Source organism: Phyllobates terribilis, unplaced genomic scaffold, assembly GCF_046119375.1.
Source record: "Phyllobates terribilis strain yellow unplaced genomic scaffold, ASM4611937v1 Scaffold_3__8_contigs__length_932513732, whole genome shotgun sequence".
NCBI lineage: Eukaryota > Metazoa > Chordata > Amphibia > Anura > Dendrobatidae > Phyllobates > Phyllobates terribilis.
The window spans coordinates 206,353,275-206,377,747 of NW_027362763.1; the positions used below are offsets into that span (position 1 = coordinate 206,353,275).

General features: G+C 41.7%; 1 protein-coding gene across 1 annotated transcript in view; it reads left to right on the top strand.

Annotated features, from left to right (window-relative positions):
* WDFY1 (WD repeat and FYVE domain containing 1) overlaps positions 1 to 24,152 on the top strand; it is a 31,597-nt gene extending 7,445 nt beyond the window's left edge. Inside the window, exons 2-12 of the mRNA XM_073674595.1 lie at positions 2,982 to 3,049; positions 3,685 to 3,758; positions 4,075 to 4,129; positions 4,378 to 4,528; positions 8,066 to 8,172; positions 10,670 to 10,796; positions 11,195 to 11,300; positions 12,462 to 12,563; positions 12,682 to 12,812; positions 15,630 to 15,738; positions 18,956 to 24,152. Coding sequence (XP_073530696.1) covers positions 2,982 to 3,049; positions 3,685 to 3,758; positions 4,075 to 4,129; positions 4,378 to 4,528; positions 8,066 to 8,172; positions 10,670 to 10,796; positions 11,195 to 11,300; positions 12,462 to 12,563; positions 12,682 to 12,812; positions 15,630 to 15,738; positions 18,956 to 19,015 — 1,090 coding nt within the window. The 3' untranslated portion in view covers positions 19,016 to 24,152. The remainder of the gene's footprint in view (positions 1 to 2,981; positions 3,050 to 3,684; positions 3,759 to 4,074; positions 4,130 to 4,377; positions 4,529 to 8,065; positions 8,173 to 10,669; positions 10,797 to 11,194; positions 11,301 to 12,461; positions 12,564 to 12,681; positions 12,813 to 15,629; positions 15,739 to 18,955) is intronic.
* Positions 24,153 to 24,473: the final 321 nt, after the last annotated feature.

The window sequence follows — 24,473 nt, forward strand, 5'->3', positions numbered from 1 at the left end:
GTAGCTGCCAAGTTGTATTTGTTGCTTTTTTTTCTCCTCATAATTGCAGTTTTTGTTAAGAGGAGCTTTCACAGTTTGAGTATGGCAACATTATGGAATAGTGGCTGCTTAGCTGAGTAAAATGTAGTTTTTATTTTTACATTTCTTCTCTATGCTGTGGAGGTATTAGCTTGTATAGTTTAAGTTATAATTTGGCATAGTTCAACTGGGCTTTACAAGTGATTTGTCTCTGGGGGCGTGTACTTCTTCCCCTGCATGAGGTTTACCAATCATAAGCAGGCATGGTCATGCAGGGGAGAAATGTACACGCCCTTTTCACTGATCTCTGCACCTACAGTGTAGAGATACAGAAGGGCTGAGTTATGTATCATTACAGACACTTCAGCATTTCCTCTCAGTGCTGTCAGCTTTCACCCTCCCCCACACTGACTAAAATAAATAAAAGGGATTTTACTTGTAGAAAAAGTAGTAAAAAAAAAGTTATAAATTGGGTATCACCATAATCTTATCAACCAGCAAAATAACAATAACTTGTCAATTATACTGCACAGTGAACTCTGGGGAGAAAATAAATGAAATTGAAAAGCCAAACAGATTTAATATTTTTTGTTCATGCCAAAAAGTGATCTCGCAAAAAACAAGCCTCATACCGCCCTATCTATGGAAAAATAAAAAGTTATAAGTGTCAGAATAAGGTGACCAAAATAAAAAAAAAAAAGTAATTTCTTGTCCAAAAGTAGCAACACAAATAAATTTGGAAATACTGCATAATAAAGATATGTCAAGCTGTGATTGGTGTTTGGAAATAAAAAAAATATTGCTGGATTTTTTTGCCTCCCAAAGCGTTAATAAAAAGTGATCAAAAAGTCAAATGTACCACAAAATGCCATCAATGAAAACTACAGCTTGTTCCGCAAAAATTAAGCTATCACACAGCTCCACTGATGGAAAATTGGAAGCTTATGGCTTTCAGAATATGGCGACCCCCCAAAACAAATATTTTTATTTTTCAGAGAGTGTATTAATTGTACAAAAGTAATAAAAAAAAAAAATAAAGCTATATAAATTTGGTATTACCATATTCATACTCACCGATATAATGAAGTTAAAGAAGCACTCCTCCCATCAAAATTGTTATCCTCTTAATATATTAAATCATCATATTATACAGCACTGTGTACTTACAATTGCTCATTTTGCCGTTCTACCCAGCTAATTCTTCTCTTTTCCATTAGGTCTGTGACATCATGTGATTAAGACTTGACTAGCTGAATTTTTCTAAGCTCTATGTAGAAACAGGAGCTGAATTTTTCCAGTAAGGCTATGTGCCCACGATGCAGAAATGCTCAGGACGCTTTTTGCCTGAGCGTTTCTGCATCTCCCTGGCAGAAAAAACGCATGCGGATTGTACATGCGGGATTGTACATGCGCTTCTCCTGCCAGGGACATGCGGATGTGAAACGTTCTTCACTTGCATTTCCGCATGCAGGTTGACACGCGCTTTCCAAGCGATTTTAGCATCACTTGGAAAGTGCTTGTCAACTTGGTCACACTATATAAATCCATGCAAGCGGCATGGATTTATATAGTGTGACCGTAAAAGAATGGTAAAAAAATAAATATTATACTTATCTTCTGATGGCCTGCTGACGTCGGCGGACGCGTGACCCGTCACATGACTAAATGACATCACCGCAGGTCCTTTTAGACTATCGCGAGCTGCCGGCAAGCCAGGACGGATCGCTAAGGACATCAGTGGCCATCAGAAGGTAAGTATAATGTATATATATATTTTTTTATTCTTTTTTTTACAGGTTCTATGGTACGCGGGTCTGGAGGAGAGTCTCCTCTTCTCCAAACCCGGGTACCATCCGCACATTGAACCTCATGATATCCGCATGTGCAGATGCAGTGATGTGGATGTCATGCGTTCCAATGCAAGTCAATGGCGGCGAAAACGCCTTTATTCCGCAAAATAATTGGTAGTGCTGCGTTTTTTTCTGCAATGATAATCCGCAGCGGAAATTTCCGCAGCATGTGCACAGCACATGCGGATTATCATTGGGGAACATGGCAGACCTTCTACCAAGCGTTTTTTAAGTGTTTCTGCAGCGGAATTGCCGCTGCGTAAACGCTTAAAAAACGCATAGTGGGCACACAGCCTATGAGTCATGAATCACTGCAAAAGTCAATGGCAGGAGGAAGAGGGAGCAGCTGGGTCAGGAGTTGAAGAGGGGAATGATAAATGCAGGGACAAGAGACTTCCTGTTTCTACAAAGAGCAGAGAAGAATTAGCTGGGTAGAGAGGCAAAAAGCAATTGTAAGTGCACAGTGCTATATTATATGGTGACTGTAATATATTAAGAGGATAAAAACTTTGATGGGAGGAGGAGGAGTGCTTCTTTAACACTTTATTTATGCAGCGTGGTGAATAGTGTAACAAAACACAAAAAATCACTGGCAGAACTGCTGTTTTGTTTATATTCTTTCATAGGAAGAGTTAATAAAAGTTTAACCCCAGAATGATGCAACTGAAAAATACAACTGATCCATAAAAAAAAAAAAAAAAAACAAGCCCTCATATTAATTTGGTCACAAAAAAAAGTTATGGCTCCAGGAACGTGGCAATAGAAAAATGAAAAAAAAAATAGTCTGCCATAAAGGCAAAAGCTGGTTATGACACCGAAGAGTTAAAGGAGGTGTCTTAAAAAAGAAAAAAAAAATAACCTGTTTAGAAGTCTGGCTGATGAAGTAAGGGCAGCCCCTTTCTGATTTCTCCCCGCCCCTCTCCAGGTGATTGACAGGTCTCTCCCATGGTTCGGGCAGCATGAATCTAGTGACCGTTCCCTTTAATATATAACAGTTGAAACGTTTTCTCTATTGTAACTGTGGAAACACTATTGGAACGTAATACTTTCCTGAACTATCTTTTAGTTTTGTACTATAACATTGATGTATAAAAGCTTCATTTGTATCCACAGGACACTACGAATATGGCTGAAGAGAGACAGCGGGCAGTATTGGCCCAGCATCTATCACACCATGTCATGTAAGAGCTACATTACTTTTTGCCCTCCCCAATGTCACTTTGTGTATATAAAGATAGTGGAGCCTGGTCTGGCATCTGGGTACGTTTTATCAGTATTGACATATCCCTTTAAATTTTCACTTTTGAAGTGCAACATTCACTGATGGCTGAGCAGGAGGCGGTGTGGAAACACAATGTATTTGTGTCAGTGCTGTGTAAATAAGCCAGGCTTTCCTGTGTATACTGTGAGATCCTGGAAACCCAGTGTATTAGTGTTGCTACCTGACAATGAATGAAGGCCATATACGCTGTCTGCGGAATCTCCCATCTGTTTCCGGGGGAGATGACAGTTATAGAATCAGGAAATGTCTGTTACAGAATATTCAAATTACATAACATTATTTGACCTTTGCCGTTAACCTGTTAAATTCTGCTGTCAAATCTCTGTCGATAGGGGTGTGCTTTTAGCTGACATTCATAGGAGATCATGATTTTACCTATACATATTGGAGCTGATACATTGCTATGTATAGTACAAGCGATGAGCAATCGCAGTTTCAAGTCCATTAAGGGGACTATTATGTCTATACATAATTTTTTTTTTATTTTGTTTGTGGCTTACTTCTATCTAACATTCTCATTATTTTTTATTTCAGCACCTTGCTCAGCTCTGAGATACCACCATGAGAGTAGAATGATTTTTGTGGGGCAAGATAGCGGAGCGATTGTTGTAAGTATCTGTAAGGCCGGTTTCACTGGCCTGGTGTGAACTGTGCTGCACGGACTGATCGCAGGTCTCCTGTCCTGACCCGATCTCAGCAGCCTCGTGTGTATATATCTTATGAGGCTGTTGAGTTTGGGCCAGGAGACCAGCAGGAGGTCTGTACATTGTGTTCCAGTCTCGGTCTCTTATAAGTCATAAAAGCCGAATTCGATTGCTCCTATATTTTGACAAGGATGAAGACTATTCTACGTTTTTCTGTATTGGTTTCTTATGTAGTATGACATTGTGTCTAACATCTTTCTTTACATTTCTTATTGTCCAGGAGTTTTTGGTCTCCGACGACTTTAACAAAATGAGCTTTGTGAAGACGTACCCTGGTATGTAGATTCCTCTGCTTCCCTACATAATCCTAGTGAAAGGTATTCATTCTAAAGCATGAGATCCCATTGATATTGTGTAGGTTAGGATGGAGGGAGCAGGTGGTACTACTGGTTTTCTTCTGTAGTTTAGTTGAATGTCCTATGTACTGGTGTCTTGTATTGCCTTTTAATAGGTCAGTTATAACTAACTTCACCGTCTCTCACGAAGTTCAGCTAGTTATTGTACCTGTGATTAACCATTACAGCTCATCAAAGCCGTGTGACCGAGGTCATTTTCTCTCCTGACCCTGAGTGGGTGATTAGCACCGGGCAGGATAAATTCCTCACCTGGATGTGCACGCAGAGTGGGTCGCTGGTGGGACGACATGCATTCACTTCCTGGGCCTCCTGCCTCCAGTATCCTTTGTACGGGTTGTTAGATTAAGCATGGAATATATAGATTGTGACATTATAGAGCTGACCTAACTTTAAAGCGTACCTCCACTCTCAAAAGAAAACCTACCATAATGCTGGACACTGCAGTATAAGGCTATGTGCCCACGATGCAGAAATGCTTCGGATTTTTCCTGAGCATTTCTGCATCTCCCTGGCAGAAAAAACACATGCGGATTGTACATGCGGATTGTACATGCGGATTGTACATGCGTTTTCCTGCCAGGGACATGCGGATGTGAAGCGTTCTTCACACGCATTTCTGCATGCGGGTTGACAAGCGCTTTCCAATCGATTTTAGCATCACTTGGAAAGTGCTTGTCAACTTGGTCACACTATATAAATCCATGCAAACTGCATGGATTTATTTAGTGTGACCTTAAAGAATGGTTAAAAATAAAAAAATAAATCTATACTTACCTTCTGATGGCCCCCGCAGTCTTGCTTCGCTGTCTGCCGGCAGCTCACGGTACACTGAAGGACCTGCCGTCACATGGCTATGACGTCAGCGCAGGTCCTTCAGTCCACCGCGATCTGCCAGCAAGGGAGGACGAGCGCAGCGGGGGCCATCAGAAGGTAAATATAACATTTATTTTTTATTTTATTCTTTTTTTTACAGGTACTACGGTACCCGCGTCTGGAGGAGAGTCTCCTGTCCTCCACACCCAGGTACCATCAGCACATTGAAACGCGTGGAATGCGCATCTACAGATGCAGTGATGCGTAATCCATGTGTGTCAATGGCGGCAAAAACGCAGCACTTCCGCAAAATAATTGGTAGTGCTGCATTTTTTTCCGCGATGATAATCCGCAGCGGAAATTTCCGCAGCATGTGCACAGCACATGCAGATTATCATTGGGGATCATGGCAGGCCTTCTACTATGCGTTTTTTAAGCGTTTCTGCAGCGTTTTTGCCGCTGCCGGAACGCTTAAAAAACGCATCGTGGGCACACAGCCTAATAGTATTTTTAAATCGCTTTATTACACAATTTTGCTATTCACCTGCAGCACGGACCAGTCATGGTTTGTGGTATAGGCTACACACTAAACTAGGCAGCGTCCTGCTCCTGCTGCTAGGCTGCCGATTTTAGTGCTGAAGCGAGTATCATAGGATCTTACTGAGTTTTTTCCTGCATTGAATATGGCGGCTAAGAGCAGCAAGCAAGATGCTGCCTAGTTTACCGCAGCCTGCAACTCAGTCCTCAAGACGGTGAGCGGGTTTTTCTCAATTTCCTATTTATTTTCTTGCCATAAAAAGCTGGTCTTTATTATTCGGGTTAAAACCTATAAATAAACGTACATTGCATGAATTCACTGAAATATTAAAATCAGCAGTTAGCGGTTTTATAAAGTGTTTTGGCAGCTTTTCATCAAGTAAGAATTAATGGAAAATAAAACACATACTGGGCTGGAATACCTTTTACATCATGTTTTGTTTGCAAGCCGTCGTATCTTTTTATGAAGGATCAGTATGGGTTGTAAATACTTTCTGAGTTATTTATGGCCGTGTTTATCTTGCGTTTTGAGTTAATTTTTTCTTTGTCTTGTAATTCATTTTACAGTCGGGGCTCCTTTCCGCGAGCTATACAAGCCCGGAAGTATCAATGCTGGCTCTTGAGCTCTATTCTCAGACTGCCAGGGTAGACGTTTTCTGCAAATTGACTTTCGTTGCTGAAGTGAAATTTTTTTGTCAGCAGTTCCCTACTGCCCTTGTATCACTCCAGTCTCTTCTATAATGAGCCGAGGAGAACAGCCTCAGGGAGCTGCTTGTTCACCTCTTTCTGTAATCCTCCATTCAAGCACGGCCACCGCACTCTCTGAGTTACTGGAGATTACGGTATGTTGGATCCCACACCTATCGGCATTTGTGGCATATGCAGTAGACACCATAAATGCTTAAGATGGATATTTTTCACTTTATTATGAATGGGCATTACCATACATATTTGCCTCCATTCATCACACTTCCGTTACGGGTGTATGCTAGGGTGCTGAGCCCGCTCCATACAGGGCAGGTGCTGTTTTACCCAGCCATATCTTGCGATCGCCTCTCTTTAGCCAATGTCAATCTCTGAGCGCAGCATGCAGATGGCAAGATGGTGTGCCATGACCGTTCCAGAGCCCATTGGCCCCTCACTTGTGATCCGATGATAAGTTGATGGTTTGCTGGGGGCCTACTAGAGCCCCCTGTTGCTGCCATCTTTGCACAATTGTAAAGCCCAACCACACCCATAGAAAATGAATAAGGGAAAAAAAAAGTTTAAAGCTTAAATTGACACCCTTCTTTTTAAAAAACAAAACAATGAACTATTGCCGCAACTGTAAAAGTCTGATCTGTCTGTAAATATAAAATTTGCCCATAAGGTAATGTAATAAAGAGGAAACAATCCATGTGCCAGAATTGCTGATTTTTGATCACCTCATCTCCCCGCAAGAAAATGCAACGAAAAATGATTAAAACTTCGTATGTATCATAGAATGATATTTTATTTTACTCGCTGATATTGCGCCATTAATTACACAGCGCTTTGCAGACGTCAGCAATATGAGACATACGGCTCAGCACAACAAGCCTTCACACAACTACATCGGCAAAAAAGTAAAAACGCCATGAATCTCACAAATCAACACAAACCAATTATTTTTTTATTTACTTATTTATTTTTTAAATACTGACCTAATTCTGAGCATGTGAACATGTCCAATAGGCTTACACCCTCGCATGGCAGTGTATGGTAGCATTGTTATTTTTAACTTTTTTTGTCTTATGGGCGTAGCTTACATCCTGCGCTAGGTTGCTGTGTATAGAGAGGGCTCAGGAGCTGAGCTCTGTCCACATATTAGAGACCGCCTATATTAGATAGCCGGCACCTATGTATAACAACCATGCCCATAGCTGAGTTCTGGCTTGTAAACATTTAAATGCCACTGTCAATCCTTTTTTTTTTTTGCAGCACTTAAATGACGTCCCAGCCAGTGTGCGCTGGCTCCCATCAGCGTCCCTTTACGTGATTGCAGGATGCTGATGAGTTACTATGACAGGCAAGTGCCTGCTGAAGCCCCTCGTCACTTCCATCTTGATCTTCCTCTGAAGCGCAGGTGCATAGTATTGCAGCCAATGGTATAAGTGATCGGATGATCGCAGATTCAAGTCCCCCAAAGGGACTAACAAAGTATAGAGGGAAAAAAAAAGTTTTTACAAGTAAGAAATCAAATCACCCCTTCTTTCCCCATTAAAAAAAAATAAAAAAATCCCAAAAACAATAAAAAGCTGTCAAAACATCGAATAGTGGCAAAAAAATTTAAAGATGTTAATATCCAGATCCAAGATCACCTATAGCTATTCCCAGGGTTACACCTTCAGTGATGGTAAGTGAAATAAAGCCTAAGCTCGAGGGAAAGCACAACATACAAATAAATACATACGTTTTTTTGAGGGGGTTATTTTATATGTGTTTCCTTTGTATGAAGCCACATGATCCCTAACGACCCCTGTACAGGTATGATGATGAAACAAAATATGCTTTTGTGGGAGACTTCTCTGGCCAGATTACGCTGTTGAAACTGGACACCTGCTCTGTCATCTCGACCCTCAAAGGTCATGAAGGTAACTTCAGATGCAAATCTCTATTTTACTAAATTAGGTTTTGCTGTAATATTCTGCTCCACACTCCACACTATAAATGACTAAATAATGACATAAACTTCCTTTTGTTATCGGTAAATGCTCAAAAAAAACATGTGGATAAAACTGCACCGTGTGCACCATAGGAGCATTTTGCCATTTGAGTATTTCTAGTGGATTTTGGAGAAAAATTCACTCAATCCAAGTAAAAAATGAAAACTATGGTCAGTGTAGCCATACATGTAACTATAGCGGCAGATTTCTGATTAGATTTTGTTTCACATTTCATTTCTTGCATAGCACAGTCATACTAACTAAACTCTGAATATTTTTTTTTCATATCCTGCAGCCACTTTAATTGAGTACAGATCGGTGGTGTTCAGGCCCTTAGACTCCCACCGATCACTCGATAGACCTTCGAGAAGTGCAGTGCTCAGGCGACAGGAGCACGCTGAGCGCTTCGGTCTCATGAGCTGCGCACTCTTACAGGTCTGATGAGTGAGCGGCGGGGGGTGTCAGGACCTGGACCACGAGATATCGGAAAATAATTTTTCATATTTGACACCTTTAATTCAGGGCTGTATAGTCGGAGTCGAAATTGGAGTCGGTATAAAATGGACCGACTCCCAACTCCTAAAATATATAATAAATTGGGTACAGTAGTTCAATGCGCTTTGTGGGGAATATTTTTTTCATAAGAATTTGGGTAAGTTATGAAATGTCCTATTCCTGATCTAAGGGTCTAGACTTTTAGCTGAGATGAATCTGTGCTACAGTAAATTTATCACTTAAACATGAGCCATGTATGAGGGAGTCAGAGTCATGGAAATTGAGGAGTCAGAAGTTTGGCTTACCAACTCCACAGTCCTGCTTTAATTGCATGCAAAGGTTTGTTACTCTTTAAAGAGGTCGTCCATTACTCAGACAGCTCCTTCAGAATCCCTGTGTTTCCACCAGTAAAATAACACTTGCCGGTGCCATTCTAGCTGTGTTGGCACTGGCTGTTCCAGAGCTTGCGTGACATTATGCCATGCAATCACAGTGGCCAATCAGCGCCGGGATCACTCTCCTCTCCTTCGGATGTATTTGACATCTGGAGTAGAGAGCTGCGGCTGCTTTCTCACTTGCTCCGGATGTCTTGATTTGTCCGAAGGCGGGGAGAGTGATGCCAGCGCTGATTGGCTGCAGGGCTCGTGTACCATAACAATGTCACGTGGCTCCTGGAGAGCCAGTGATGACACTGCTGGAACGGAACTGGAGTAGAGTATAGGTGTTATTGTTTTACTGGAGTGAAACAGACTTAAAGTCGTGCACTACTCAGACAACCCCTTCTGAATCCCTATGAGTCTACTCTGTAGAAAATATAGTATCCAAGCCTTTCCTCTTTTTGTTTTTTTGGGGGAGGTGAAGACTTCAGTGTGGATTTTGCTGCAAATTTCAACCATTGCATATATTGATTGCAGATTTTCAAAGTGATCATCCAGTAAAGTGCGGGCAGATATTTTTGTGTTAGATTACACTGTATGAAAAAAGTAACCTTTGTCTTCAACAAATGTGAAATGGAGCTTCTGTCCCCGAGGCTGGAATAAAACTCCTGCCTAATGATCACTAAGACTTCAGTACAATACTTCTTGGAACTGGCAGGTGGCGCTACAAGCAAGTAGCCTGTCAGCAATGGCAGCAGCCTAAACAGGAGGATTTATGAAGGAAGGTCTCATGGTAGCAGTCCCGGGACTAGAGCTGAATACTCGTGAAATTTACTTAGATTTTTTTTCTTTCTTTCATATCTACAAACCCCGCATTGGATGCTCCACAGGACTACATGTTATACGGGTGTTTTGCTTATTAGATGTACAATATTGCGTGGGTGTTATATGTAATCTCCTGCTAAGGGAGCTATTAGAGGAGGCAAGTACAGAATTGAATCAGTGGAGACCTGGGCTGTTGGCAGCTGTTTGTCTATGGTACTTTCTATGGAGAAAAAAGGGTTTGTGACTTTATAGATTATCCACAAAAAGTTTTACTCCTGACCTTTTAATAGGTAAGACTGTCAGGTCATACATTTCCAGTACCACCTCATTGGTTCTTTGTCACGTTCCCCTCGATGTCTCTATGGGGGAAATCCATTAGAGTAATGCTTCTTATGCCCGTCTTGCCCATAATCCCACTGGAGTAAGGTGCGGTAACTTATGAACCTCCTAATAAATGTGGCACATCTTTGTTATTTTTGTGCAATGCGGCTGCCCCAGAAAGTCTATCTTGCCATGCCCATTACTATAAAGATCCAACTACTTTTTACTAAGGAGCTGGGGCTGCATAAAAATTGAAAGGGTTGCACAAAAAAAATGCAACCAAGGAAAATGAACTAATTGCTTTGATAAATTCCCCCATAGGAGCAGTCGTAAAACCCCCCTATCAGACTGTTCTCTTCACTCATTCACTATGAACCAGATTTATTACTTTTTTTTTCTCATTTTAGGCAGCATCTCGTGTCTTTACTGGGATCCTGTCCAGCGCTTTCTGTTTTCAGGTTCATCTGATCACAGCATCATCTTGTGGGATATTGGAGGGAGACAAGGACGAACACTCATCCTACAAGGACACCAGTAAGAATTTCACACTGCTTTTGCTAAGCGAGCATGGCTGGCGTAGTGCCGCTCCAGGAAAGTGCGTGACATTGTTCTCTGTCAGATATTGGAGCAGCGATTTCTGGGCCTAAGCCAAGTCCTCACTTTAATTTAGTTCAGTGGCTACTTTGAAGATGTTGAATGACGTCCACCGACTCAATACTGAAGTGCTGGTAATGTTAGGCCGGATGACTTAAAGAGCAGGTAGCCACCAGACGTCATTGTCCGTCACCATCACTATCTGTGATTCACAGATGAAATGTCACTTGTCATTATGTAGTATTGGAAAATGATTTTTTTTTCTGCACACTTGATATGGGAGAGACTCTGGATTAGATGGAAGTGATGGTAAGCCATGTCTCTTCTCTGTATTACAGCGATAAGGTACAAGGCCTGTGCTATCTGCAGCTCACTCGGCAGCTTGTCTCCTGTTCAGTCGATGGAGGAATCTGTGTTTGGAATATGGATGTCGAAAGAGAAGAGGTAACAGAACAATTCAGTCTTGGTCTTCAGTCTTGTACATTTATCTGTCTTTTCAATATTGTCAGTGTAGAGGACCACAGCCTGTGATGATACAGCAGAGTTGCTTCTATGAAAGAATATAATGCCACTGTCCGAGGCTCCTTATGGCACAAGATATACCGATATCTTGTGGCTCTGTTCAGGCAGCATACATGAGGCCATATCCTGGCAGAATCGCTTCACCACTAATCCTTTCAAGACCTGCCAATTTTTTTCAGATTTTTTTTTTCCAAGTTTCCTCTTTCTTTTTTTCCCCTTCCCTTCTTTTAAGAATCCTACTTTTTTTTTCTGTTGACATAGCTGTATCAGAGCTTGATTTATGCGAGACGAGTTGTAATTTTTAAAGACGCCATCTATTTTGCCATACAATGTACTGAAAAAAGGGAAAAATAATCCAAGTGAGGTGAAATAATGAAGAGAAAAAAGAAATGCAATTCTACCATCATATTTTTTTTCTGGGGCTTGGGTGGGTTGTTTTGACAGTGTTCATTGCACAGTGAAAGTGACCTGGCAATGTACTTCTCCAGGTCAGTACTATTAGAGCAATACCAAATTTATCGGGTTGGTTTTTTTTTTGTAGTTAAAAAAAAAAAAATCTAAACACCAAAAGAAAATTTTCTGAGACCCATAACTTTTGTTTCTCTGTTGATGCCACTCTTGACCTGGTGAACAGGTTCCCTCTAGATTGGACTTCTATGAAAGTGACAATACCAAGTATAGTGTTTTTGTTTTTTTAAACAAAGAAAAGAAAGCAATTTATACTTTTTTATGTAATTTTTTTTAATATATTTGCTTTATTTTTTAAATCTTTTTAAGGAACTTGGAACTTGCGATCATTAGATCACTTATATTTAACTGCAGTATTGTAGTATATAATGTAATTGACGTTCTCCTGTGTCGCTTCATAGGAAGCTAAGATGCCATTTGTTGGTGACTCCTTCAGGAGTCTTCATTGCCAATCCTCACATTTCATTATAAGTCAGTAAGGTCCTTTCATCCTTTGTGTGATGCATCTGACACTGCATGGTGGAACCACAGCTCAGATGTGAACAGAGGCTTACAAGCTCCCTGGTGTTTTGCTTACAAATTGGAATTAATTTCTCCCTATTTTCTGTATTCAAGGCTCCTCAATGGTTGGAAAGCGACTCCTGCCAGAAGTGTGCCCAGCCCTTCTTTTGGAACATAAAACAGATGTGGGACACGAGGACTATGGGGTTACGCCAGGTAATAGGATGGAGAGAAGGATGTCCTCCCTCTGCCCCGTGTCAGTACTATTACGCAGTGTCTGCGTCCTACTTCTTGATATATTGAGGAGCTTTGTGTTGCTCTTTTGTCTCTGTAGCATCACTGCAGGAAATGTGGACAGGCAGTCTGTGGGAAATGCAGCTCCAAGAGGTCCAGCTACCCCATTATGGGTTTCGAGTTCCAGGTGCGGGTGTGTGACTTCTGCTATGAGAGCATAAAAGACGAGGAGTGAGTATTCGGAAAGGCTGCATTGGTGTTGTTCAGTCCCGTATTTATGTTCTTAATAATATTGTGGTCAACCCTCAAATCTAAACGAAAGAGGTTTTCCGGTATAAAAATGTTTGGCTGGCGCACAAAAGCTATCCGCAGCATGCTGCTGGCGTGTCCACATAGCGCAACATGCCCCCTCGCCAGATGACTGGCAAACGTGTGCTGTGTCAGCGGGTCTTGTCAGCCTTAGTCATACCCACTTCAGACAGTGATGTTAGTGATCCTTAGGCTATGTGCCCACGATGCAGAAATGCCCTGGATTTTTTCCTGAGCGTTTCTGCATCTCCCTGGCAGAAAAAAACACATGCGGATTGTACATGCGGATTGTACATGCGTTTTCCTGCCAGGGACAAGCGGATGTGAAGCGTTCTTCACATGCATTTCAGCATGTGGGTTGACAAGAGCTTTCCAAGCGATTTTAGCATCACTTGGAAAGTGCTTGACAACTTGGTCACACTATATAAATCCATGCAGACAGCATGGATTTATATAGTGTGACCTTTAAAGAATGTTTAAAAATAAAAAAATAAATCTATACTTACCCTCTGATGGCCCCCGGAGTCTTGCTTCGTTCCATCCTGGCTTTCCGGTACACTACACTGAAGGACCTGCCGTCACATGACAATGACGCCAGCCAGGTCCTTCAGTCCACCGCGAGCTGCCGGCAAGGGAAGACAAGGAGACCGGGGGCCATCAGAAGGTAAATTATAATATTTATTTTTTATTTTATTCTTTTTTTTTTTACAGGTTCTATGGTACCCGGGTCCGGAGGAGAGTCTCCTGTCCTCCACACCCGGGAACCATCCGCACATTGAACCGCATGGAATGCGGATCTACAGATGCAGTGATGCGGAATCCATGCGTTCCAATGCAAGTCAATGGCGGCGAAAATGCAGCACTTCCGCAAAATAATTGGTAGTGCGGCGTTTTTTCCCGCAATGATAATCCGCAGCGGAAATTTCCCCAGCATGTGCACAGCACATGCGGATTATCATTGGGGAACATGGCAGGCCTTCTACCATGCGTTTTTTAAGCGTTTCTGCAGCGTTTTTGCCGCTGCGGAAACACTTAAAAAACGCATCGTGGGCACACAGCCTTACTTGGGTCGTTATAGATGACCCAGGTCTGGTTTAGCATCTTCACTGTGGTTGGATGTTGTAGTTGTTGGGGACCGGCACCCACCTGAATAACTAGTAACGGGCAAACCCTTTAAAAATCAGTTGGGGTTGGTTGGAAGCAACTATGTCATGATCATTATTCAGACAAGCATTGGACATGATGGCTTCCTCTATTGAATTATTCTAATAACTGGGCTCTGTTCACACTGCTTTTCTGCAATGTGTTCAGTGGTTTCACCTGAATCCCGGGATTGAGACGAAACCTCCGACAGGGCAGTAAGCAGCAAAGACACAAAGGGAGTTCAAATGAAAGTGTTTTCGTATTTTTTTTTTTTTTTATAAATTGTTTGCCTCTTCAGACGAGCGCAGAAGCTTAGTCCGCATCTGTGGCAGTCTGAAAAAATGCGTTCAGGGTAAAAAAAAAAACCTACAAAAGTAGTTAATTTGAACTCCGTTTGTGTCATTGCAGCCTCTTGCCCTGGTGGCGGTTCGTCTCAATCCTGTTTTTAGGAGTATTTGGGCAGAACCCCGGTGAAGCATTGCGGCAGCGCAGTGTGAACAGGGCTTAACAGAATGACAGTTCAACACTTCAGTGTAATTGTGCGTGTAATCATCTTCAGAGAAAAATCCAGTCTGAAATCTACAGCAATAATGGCTGCGTAATATTAGTTCTGTTTCTAAAGTCTATGAGCATCGAGGTGTTTAGAGCTGAATTTTAGCGTAAAACACATTTGAAATGTCACAAACTTTTTGCATAACTCGAAGTTGACCAAAAATTCTCTTTTGATGTTTTTATGCCAGTCTCAGCAAGATCTGCAAATGTGGGTGGGAAAAGGCGCGGTGACGCCTGCCAAACAAATTTATCAAAAATTATGCTGGTAATGTACTCCAGTTCCTGACTGTAGGAACATTTCTTGAGTCGGTGCCCGCCAATTGTAAGATGCACTTAAATCATTAAAGGGAATCTGTCAGAATACTTTTTCTACGTAATCTGAGAGCTGTATGGTGTAGAGGCAGAGATCCTGATTCCAGCCATGTATAACTTACTGGACTGCATGCTTTAGTTTTTATGAAATTGGTGTTTTATCAGCAGGAGATGATCACTAGAGGACTACTTGTCCTACTGCCATGTAATCCACACCCTGCCCCCACCACTGGCAGCTTTCTGCCTATGCACTGTGTACACAGAACGCTGCCAATCAGTGGTAGGGAGAGCGGGTTATTCAGAGCCCAGCAAGCAGAGAACACTGATTTTTTTTTAAAAAAAATTATTTTCAAACTGCAGCAAGCAGCCTAGTAAGTGACACATCACTGGAATCAGGGTCTCTGCCCCTACATAATGCTATTCTCAGATGAAGTAGCAAAAGAACTGGTGACAGATTCCCTATAAGTGACATGCACATGTCTTGATGAATTTGGCGCATCACTCCAGCTCTGCATTCATTACGACTGGTGTGAACATCGCCAGTCTTTGTGGATCAGACCCTATTAGGTTACGTTGGCTGGTATAGATGTGTTTTAAGGGAAAAGAACTGACCTGTATCGGCAGAACTACCACATGTACAGAGTGGCATCTTGGCGTGTAGACTGGCAGTGGATAATGGTTGTCAGACAAATTGACACTAATAACCTTTTTGCCTCCAATACTTCTGTTTAGCCGAACATCATTGGCCACATTCCATGAGGGTAAACACAACATCTGCTTTATGACAATGGATATCTCCCGAGGCCTTATGGTTACGTGTGGCACTGATCGACTAGTCAAGGTATGTGGTTTGTTTTGTCTTTTAATTTTGTTCAAAAGATGCTGTAGAAGATTTAGATTTACGTTGACTGACCACATATGAATGAATTAGCGATATAGTAACTTGAGAAAGCCATTTGGAGAGTAAAGGAACCAGCAATTAGCAAAGGATTTCTCTAGTTAAAAGGGGAATTGAAATTTCAGCTAGGTCAGTGTTGTGCATCCCCCTTCGCTCCTGATGATGTTCCTCTGTGCACACTGTCCATTATGACTGTACATCATGTCAGGGGAACAAAAGGAGTAGAGGGGGTGGACGGCACTGTTGGCAGGGGGCTGAAGTTGATTTGGTAAGTATACTGTATTTTACTTTTTGTGTCCATGTGCAGATATTTTACAGTTCCAGGAAATCTCTTTAAAGGGAACCTGACATGTAAGATGACGCTGTTAATCTGCAGGTTAATAGTGTTATAACATCGTGCAGTGCCCGCAATGAGAGCCCCGCTGGCGGGAGGAAATTAAATTTATTCCTCCCGACTAGCTCACTCTCAGTCATAGAGGTGCTAGCAGCCCCCAGTAAAATAATAACCCCTATATTCCCCTCCAGTGCCGGCACTGTTCCAGTGGTATCGACACGGACTCTCACCTGGGGCTCACGATCCCTTTGGCCACTCAGTGCTGGCTTCACTCTCCTGTCCTACGGACATATTTGGCAACTGAAGGAAGTGAGAACTGCGACTGCTGTCTCTTCCCCCGGATGTCTTGATTTGTCCGAAAGAGGGGAGAGTGAAGCCAGAACTGATCAGGCTCATGCGAGTCTCGGGAGAGCCATTGCTGGAACAGCGCCAGCCTCGGAGGGGAGTATAAGTGTTATTATTTTACTGGGGGAACACATGGGGATTCAGAAGTGGTTGTCAGAGTAGTAGGAAACCCCTTTAAATCCCAACTGGGTCCTTTATTGTAAGAACTACGTTTTACTCTGAAACGCTTTGTAGAAAATATTGTTTTCAAAAATGATTCAGCAAAGGGAGAAGTGTGCATTGGGCTGCTTTTCCATATCTACTTGGCTTGATAAATGGGACTCTCCATATTTGCGTATAGGTAGAGACCTGTTATTCAAGCGGGGTGGGGAGAAGTGGGCACTTCTCCCTGTGCCTGGCTCATTTTTTAATTCTATTCTTTATCTAAAATGCTGCATTGTTTCAGGGCAAATCGCTCTCTGTAATGAGGGACCCTGTACGTATTTAAGGCCACCCATGGTTCAAGCAGCAGGAAACTTTTTAAGGCAAACTATTAATAAGCTTCACCAAACCGTAACAGATCTGAAAATATGCAAGTTTTCATACAAAGATGGTGCACGGTTATTGTTAGACATTCATATGACATCTGTTTTTTTACATCCACAAATATAAATAAATAAATAAAAATAAAAAAAAATTATATATATATACCCGTTTGCCCACCTACAAAGAATGGAGAGATCTGTAATTTCTATCATAGGTACACTGCACGAAATAAGTATTTGATCACCTACCAACTAGCAAGAATTCTGGCTCTCACAGACCTGTTATTTTTTCTTTAGGAAGCCCTCCTACTCTGCGCTCATTACCTGTATTAATTGCACCTATTTGAACTCTTTTACCTGTATAAAAGACACCTGTCCACACACTCAATCAATCATACTCCACCATGGCCAAGACCAAAAAGCTGTCTAAGGACACCAGGGACAAAATTGTAGACCTGCACAAGGCTGGGATGGGCTACAGGACAATAGACAAGCAGCTTGGTGAGAAGGCAACAACTGTTGGCACAATTATTAGAAAATGGAAGAAACACAAGATGACTCTCAATCTTTCTCGGTCTGGGGCTCCATGCAAGATCTCACCTCATGAGCGAAGGATGATTCTGAGAAAGGTCAGGAATCCACCCAAAACTACATGGGAGGACCTGGTCAATGACCTGAACAGAGCTGGGACCACAGTCTCAAACATTACCGTTAGTAACACTAAGCTGTCATGGATTAAAAGCCTGCAGGGCACGCAAGGTCCCCCTGCTCACGCCAGCAAATGTCCAGGTCCATTTGAAGTTTGCCAATGACCATCTGGAGGATCCAGAGGAGGCATGGGAGAAGAACATGTGGTCAGAGGAGACCAAAATATTTGGTAGCAACTCCACTCGCCGTGTTTATAGGAAGAAGGAGAATTTGTACAACCCCAAGAGCACCGTCCCAACCGTGAAGCATGGTGGGAGAAACATCATACGTTGAGGTGCTTTTTCTGCAAAGGGGACAGGATCACTGCACCGTATTGAAGGGAGGATGGATGGGGTCATGTATTGTGAGATTTTGGCCTAAAACCTCCTTCCCTCAGTAAAACCATTGAAGATGGGTCAAGACTGGGTCTTCCAGCATGACAATGACCAGAAACACACAGCCAGGGCAACCAAGGAGTGGCTCTATAAGAGGCACTTCAAGGTCCTAGAGTGGCCTAGCCAGTCTCCAGACCTGAACCCAATAGAAAATCTTTGGGGGGAGCTGAAACTCAATGTTGCCCAGCGACAGCCCCGAAACCTGAAAGATCTGGAGAAGATCTGTATGGAGGAGTGGGCCAAAATCCATGCTTCAGTGTGTGCAAACTTGGTCAAGAACTACAGGAAATGTCTGACCTCTGCAATTGCAAACAAAGATTTCTGTACCAAATATTGACTTCTGTTTTTCTATTGGATCAAATACTTTAATTTGCATTTATTGCATGAAATATGTAAAATTCATACAATGTGATCTTCTGTTTTTTTTTATTTTTAGAGTCTGTCTCTCACAGTTGAAGTGTACCCACGATAAAAATTACAGACCTCTCCATTCTTTGTAGGTGGGAAAACTTGCAAAATCGTCAGTGAATAGTTATTTTCACCACTGTATATATATCACAATAAAAGGCCTAATACCATTTACTATGTAATCACTGCCATACGAGTATGCACCTATTATGTTCTTTGCTTGAGTATTGTCTGATAAACAGAAGACTAGTGCATTCACTTACATTTGGTCTGTATACTGTCCTTTTAGTGCACGATTCAAAAATGTGATCATCTGAACAAGGCCTAAGACACTTGTGCACAACTTCTATGATGTAAAACAAGCATTTCATAATCTATAAATATATTCTACATTGGTCATTAACTACATTTATTGTATTCTTCTGTCTGAAATACAGAAATGTAATATTTGGTTTTCTGTTCTATAGATCTGGGACATGACACCGACAGTGGGTTGCAGTTTGGCAACAGGCTTTTCTCCCCGTTGATGCAATTGACTCGATTCTGTCCAGAAGAAAGCACCTTATGTACAACTCTCCCCTTGTGTACATCAGCTCCTCCTGGGCCTCGCCCGTTACTTCTCAGCTCCTCCTGGGCCTTGCCCGTTACTTCTCAGCTCCTCCTGGGCCTCGCCCGTTACTTCTCAGCTCCTCCTGGGCCTTGCCCGTTACTTCTCAGCTCCTCCTGGGCCTCGCCCGTTACTTCTCCGCTCCTCCTGGGCCTCGCCCGATACTTCTCCGCTCTTCCTGGGCCTCGCCCGTTACTTCTCCGCTCCTCCTGGGCCTCGTCCGTTTCTTCTCCGCTCCTCCTGGGCATCGCCCGTTACTTCTCCGGTCCTGTTGTACGTAGGGAAGCAAAGCAATGCCACAGCTCTCCCAGACACGGAGGAGGTGCCTTAGTCTCCACTTACCTGCGCCACCATTACCTTTAACTATGCTTCAGCCCACACTACTGAGCTATTACAAGCTGTCTACTATGATACCTAGAGGCTGGAAGACTTCCAGCTGTGTATGATGGATTCACCAGCCTACAGAATGGTATGCATTGTGATACTAAATGGAATACCTCAAAAGCCACCCTAAACCCCCATTTTATCGTTTAACAAGTACGGTCCCACAAATCCTACAATAGACCTCACATGAAAGTTTGTACATACAGGCCTGTAAATGTAGACGCCATGGGTGTACGTACCGATGTCTTCAGTGGTTGCATACTGGATCTCGTGATGTCGAATGTAGCTCATTGTAGTCCTTATTGTGTCAGCCGTGTTCCTTGGTAACAAATGTAGACTGAGAATATATGTAACCTGCTCCGTTTTACAAAACTGTGAAATTCTGTAATGCGACTGATTATTTTTGTTTGTTTTTAGGTGGGTATTTGTTTGGTTAGTGTATTGTCCCAACGTGAGAAATCGAAAGGTGGTCAAACCGAAAACGTACACGTGTACTTCTTCACTTTAGTGTTCAGGCCATGGCGGGATAGGATCTTTCTGTCAGTCATTTTAATCGTGCTAGTTTTATAATAGTCTAAAATCTGCTAAGTCTCCTACATCTGCAAAGAATGTTCCCTAAATATTCTCCTTTTATTTCACTTACACAAATTATCATCATTTAAGGTGGCATTCTCCAATACTCCACTTTTTTTTTCTATCATTCAAATTTATAGGATGGTAAAATGTCTTACAGGTACAAGTGCAACAATATTTTTTGGATATTGCAGTGTCTTATCCTCCAGTATTTCTGGGTGAGAGGTTGCTTGCAGCAGCAGAAACCTTCCCCACAATGGCCAGAATTAAGCAAGGAGCATCCTCTACTTAAGTCATTACCAAGCCAATAATGCCGAGGTATAAGGACATATGGAACTTGTTTTTGGAATTGTTTTGTATTCTTGCCCTTTTAATATTGTGTTAGTATGTTTGCAGAAAACTCAACAAGGAAATTCCTCAATTTTTTCCTCCAGCTCCTAGGTCTTTTTTTTTTTTTACCCCTTTAGTGCACAAGAAGTGTTGAAACATCTAGCAAAACAGTATAAAAACAAATACTGATTGGAGGAGACTAGTAATTACATTATATTTCATGTTCCATCCCCTTTTTGTGGGTAGATATAATATGATGATCAGAATGGGTTACGGCTGGTTTCAAAATACGCACAGATTTCAGAAATCTCATTGATTGTGCTGGTTTTGTAAAGCGCTGCTTATTTTACACACCTAATACGCTGCATAAAATACGCTACATGTGAACATTCCCTTAATCACGTTTTCCATCTTTCCTTACATATTACAACATGTACATATGATAGGTCCTTTTTAATGTTCATATAGTGAAAAAAAGTAGCAAAAGCATCCAGAATCGATAAATATCTGATTCTTTATTACTTCATCACAAGTACAGGGAGACGGCAACGTTTCATCCCCAACAAACACATGGGTCTTGGTTGAGGCTGTTGCTATTTTTTCACTATATGGATCTAGAGCGAGGACTGGGGATGGTCTTACTTTGAGCATACTTGCATCCTGCTATAGTTCATGAAGGAGACCACTGGGCTGATGGTGTCAGCCCCCTTTTAATGTGTTAAACTCTTCCAATCAGAAGAATACATTTCAGGCTACATTTACATTTCAGACTGTACATAATCATGTGGATTAGAGTGCAGGCTAAAAACTGAGGCACTTTAATAAAAAGAAAAAAAACAACAAAAAACCTGACCTTTTTGGTATTTTAGGACCATATAATTAGTATTGCTCACTTTAGTTTTCTGTAATAGAAGTGATGTTGCTCTTATTAGATTTCTGCTCAGCAAGCAATAATGATTCCCATATGGTTGGGCTATTGATTACTGAGCTGATTTAATTGTAGATAATAGTTCCTAAATTCTATGTCATACTGAATATATATTTATCACGTTCTTTTCAGGGTATCTGCAGATTGTTCCATATTTTACAGATCTTATGGATATATATTTCTCCCTATAGTATTGCAGTCTAAATCTATTCTACCAAATAAATCATCTACAGTACTTTATTCGATTGCTAAACTGATGGTGTAAAAAAAAAAACAAAAAAAACACCGCGATCAAAAATGGCTGAAAATCTGATCCAGCACTCTGGTGAAAAACTATCCGTTTTTTTTTTTTTCTCTCATGCAAAAACAAAACTAAAGAATTTAATTAGGCCTAAATTTATACCAGTAAAACTTTTTTTTTATTTTTGTGAATTCTGTGCTTTTTTTCTGGTCTTTCATAATGGAGGAAGAAAAAGGAGAGGAGAATTACTTGGGACCGAGGTTATTCTTATGGCTACTGGCCATGGTTTTTCACCCTGGTGCACTCCCCTGTATAGTCTATTTTTTTTGTGTATATTTGTATTTCATTTTTCCCCTTCACATCATTTTAATTACTGATGTTTTGTTTGTTCTCCTAGTCGGTGAAGGAAACGTGAGACCTAGAGGAGGTAGTGGGCTCATTGACCACACTTCTGGCCTTGTAGTATAATCGCAGATCACTGCTCTTCTCCATATTCAAGTACTCATGGAAGATGGAAAGTACTAATACTTTTCCAGTGGCTTATGGGAACTTATACGATAGAGGTTTACCTCTGCATAGGGTTTAAGATGTAGTAAAGGATACAACGGCATCATAGGGAACCCTCGGTATTGCTGGCGTTCTTGTGTCCCACCAGAAGTCCCGAGCTGATATTAGGAGATGATTGGGTGCCTTTGTTGTACAGGCAGCTATGTGACATCCAAAGCCTCTTTTGCATAGTGGCGGCGCAGAGAAAAGACTTCCAACATGGTCTCTTGGGGGTACAAAGCCCCGTTTGCCTGGAAAGAAGCTTATTTTTTAAGTATTTCTCCATCCCAGACAGGCAGCTAATGATGGGCATGTAGGTTAGTGACTGCCCAGGATCGAGCATAAATGTAAAGTATGTTCAGTATAGGATTAATTATCTCTGAATGCTCGATCCTGGGCACTGGCTGCATATTTCTATGTCTTACCCTGGAAAAAGCAGTGTGGAAAAGGAAAATCACTCCCTTTTCTATGAAGCAAAAGATCATATCTGAATAACACTACTGATGGTTTCCCTCAAATTACACTTGTTTTCCTATGATGTCTTAAGTTTTGTCCTGTCATTTTTCTTCCTAGTTTAAAATCAGCACTCGCTGTACTCGATAAAGACATATACTCGAGCACACAGATATAAATTGTTCAAGGGGTTGTCCACCTTTTGGGCACATTTTTTAACACATAAATGCATATATTTCAGGTTCAAAATTATGTTTGCGATTGGGTTTCATTAAAAATGTTGTACTATTTGGCTTTTACAGGCTATTTCCCTTCACATTAAACTTCTCTAGTCATAAATCAACTAAAAGCTCAGAAAAAAACAAAGCAGTTATAAACTGTCTGACCATCAATGAACTCACTGACATGATTCTCAGTTGACTCATTGTGCAACAGGCTATGCAATTCAGAGGCTATAGAAGGCAAATGATATATATATTTTTTTGTTTTATCAAACTGAACTGCAAATAGGATATTTAGCCCCACATACATGCAATTAAGTAAGAAAAGTAAATTGTCCCAAAAGATGGACATGATACTTTTAGGTTGTCTCTCTTTTCTTCTACAAACATGAACGTCCACCTCCCAGCTTCTTGGCCACACCCTATATTGGCACTGCTAGTCCAGCTGGGATATAGGCATCTCTACCCTAAAAGTACATCCCCGGTTTAATTTTTTTTCTATTTCAGCATCGGAGTGGTAACAGTAATGTTTGTTCCCTGTGTATAGTCAAATAATTGCTGGTCGCCGTCTTCTACTGGTTCTGGGGCCGCTCTCCGCCGGCATGTGATCGCAGTCCTCACTAGTCAGAAGTCATTTGTCATTATCTCTACTAATGGACGTGTATGAAAGCCTCGTTGTGAGTCTTTTAGACCGACCTTGGGAAGGGTCTTCCGGTCCGCACAGCAGACACTGGCGTGATCCGGCAGCTCACATCTCCAGTCATGTGCTGCAGAGTAGGACCGAAGCAGAACAGCAGAAGACTGCAGCCGGTAAGTATTGTCCTACACATGGGGAACATACATTACTGATACATATCCATTGGGAAAATAAAATACCCCCACCTACCCCCTCCAGTGATACTTTAGGGTCTCTGGTCTTTTCCTAGCTGCTGCTGTGTGTAATCGTCCTAAGCAACCTATGCTGAGCAGGCTTCTGAGAACAAATATGGTGGGCCATATTGGCAAAGTATTTATTTTTCTCTTCTCTTAGACCACCCCGCTTTCAGCATAAGTCACCTTAGAAGCTATTTAGATAAAGTTGAAGAATTTTCTGGTTGCACCCACCACGGGTACACATGTCCTATACTCTCGTGGCGGCCATTCTTGGCTCGGCCGGCCTTTTTAGGTTCTGATTCAGTGATCTGTTTTATTCCTAGCAATAGCGGCTACCAGATTTGATCCCAATATCTCTCCAGTGTAAATGCACTTGGGAGATGTCAGAGATTTCTGTAACTGCCTTCTCCATGTACTCGCATTCATTAGAATAGTGTTTTACTTATTTAAAGTGTCTTCTTTCTTTGTCATTGCCATGTTTTTCTAATAAAATAATTTGTGTATGTTACGCTTGTCTGGTAATGTTTTCTTCACACGCTTATGGTTTTTTTTTTTTTGTTTTTTTTTTACAAGTATGTGTAGATGGTTAAAAAAATGGCCTTTATTCTTGCTGTATATAGTGAAGATGACATTCTCCTATGACGCCCAGTCACAAGCATTGGGGTGTTTGGCTGGATCCCCACTGTCATAGCATTCCATCAGCTCCCTGCGATTGTGCCGCGGGGGGCTGATGGGTGCCACAACTAAAGTCTGGGCTGGATCGTGGTTCTTAAATGCCACTGTCAGTCTTTGACAGCAACATTTAAGAGGTTAACAGCAGCGATCGGCG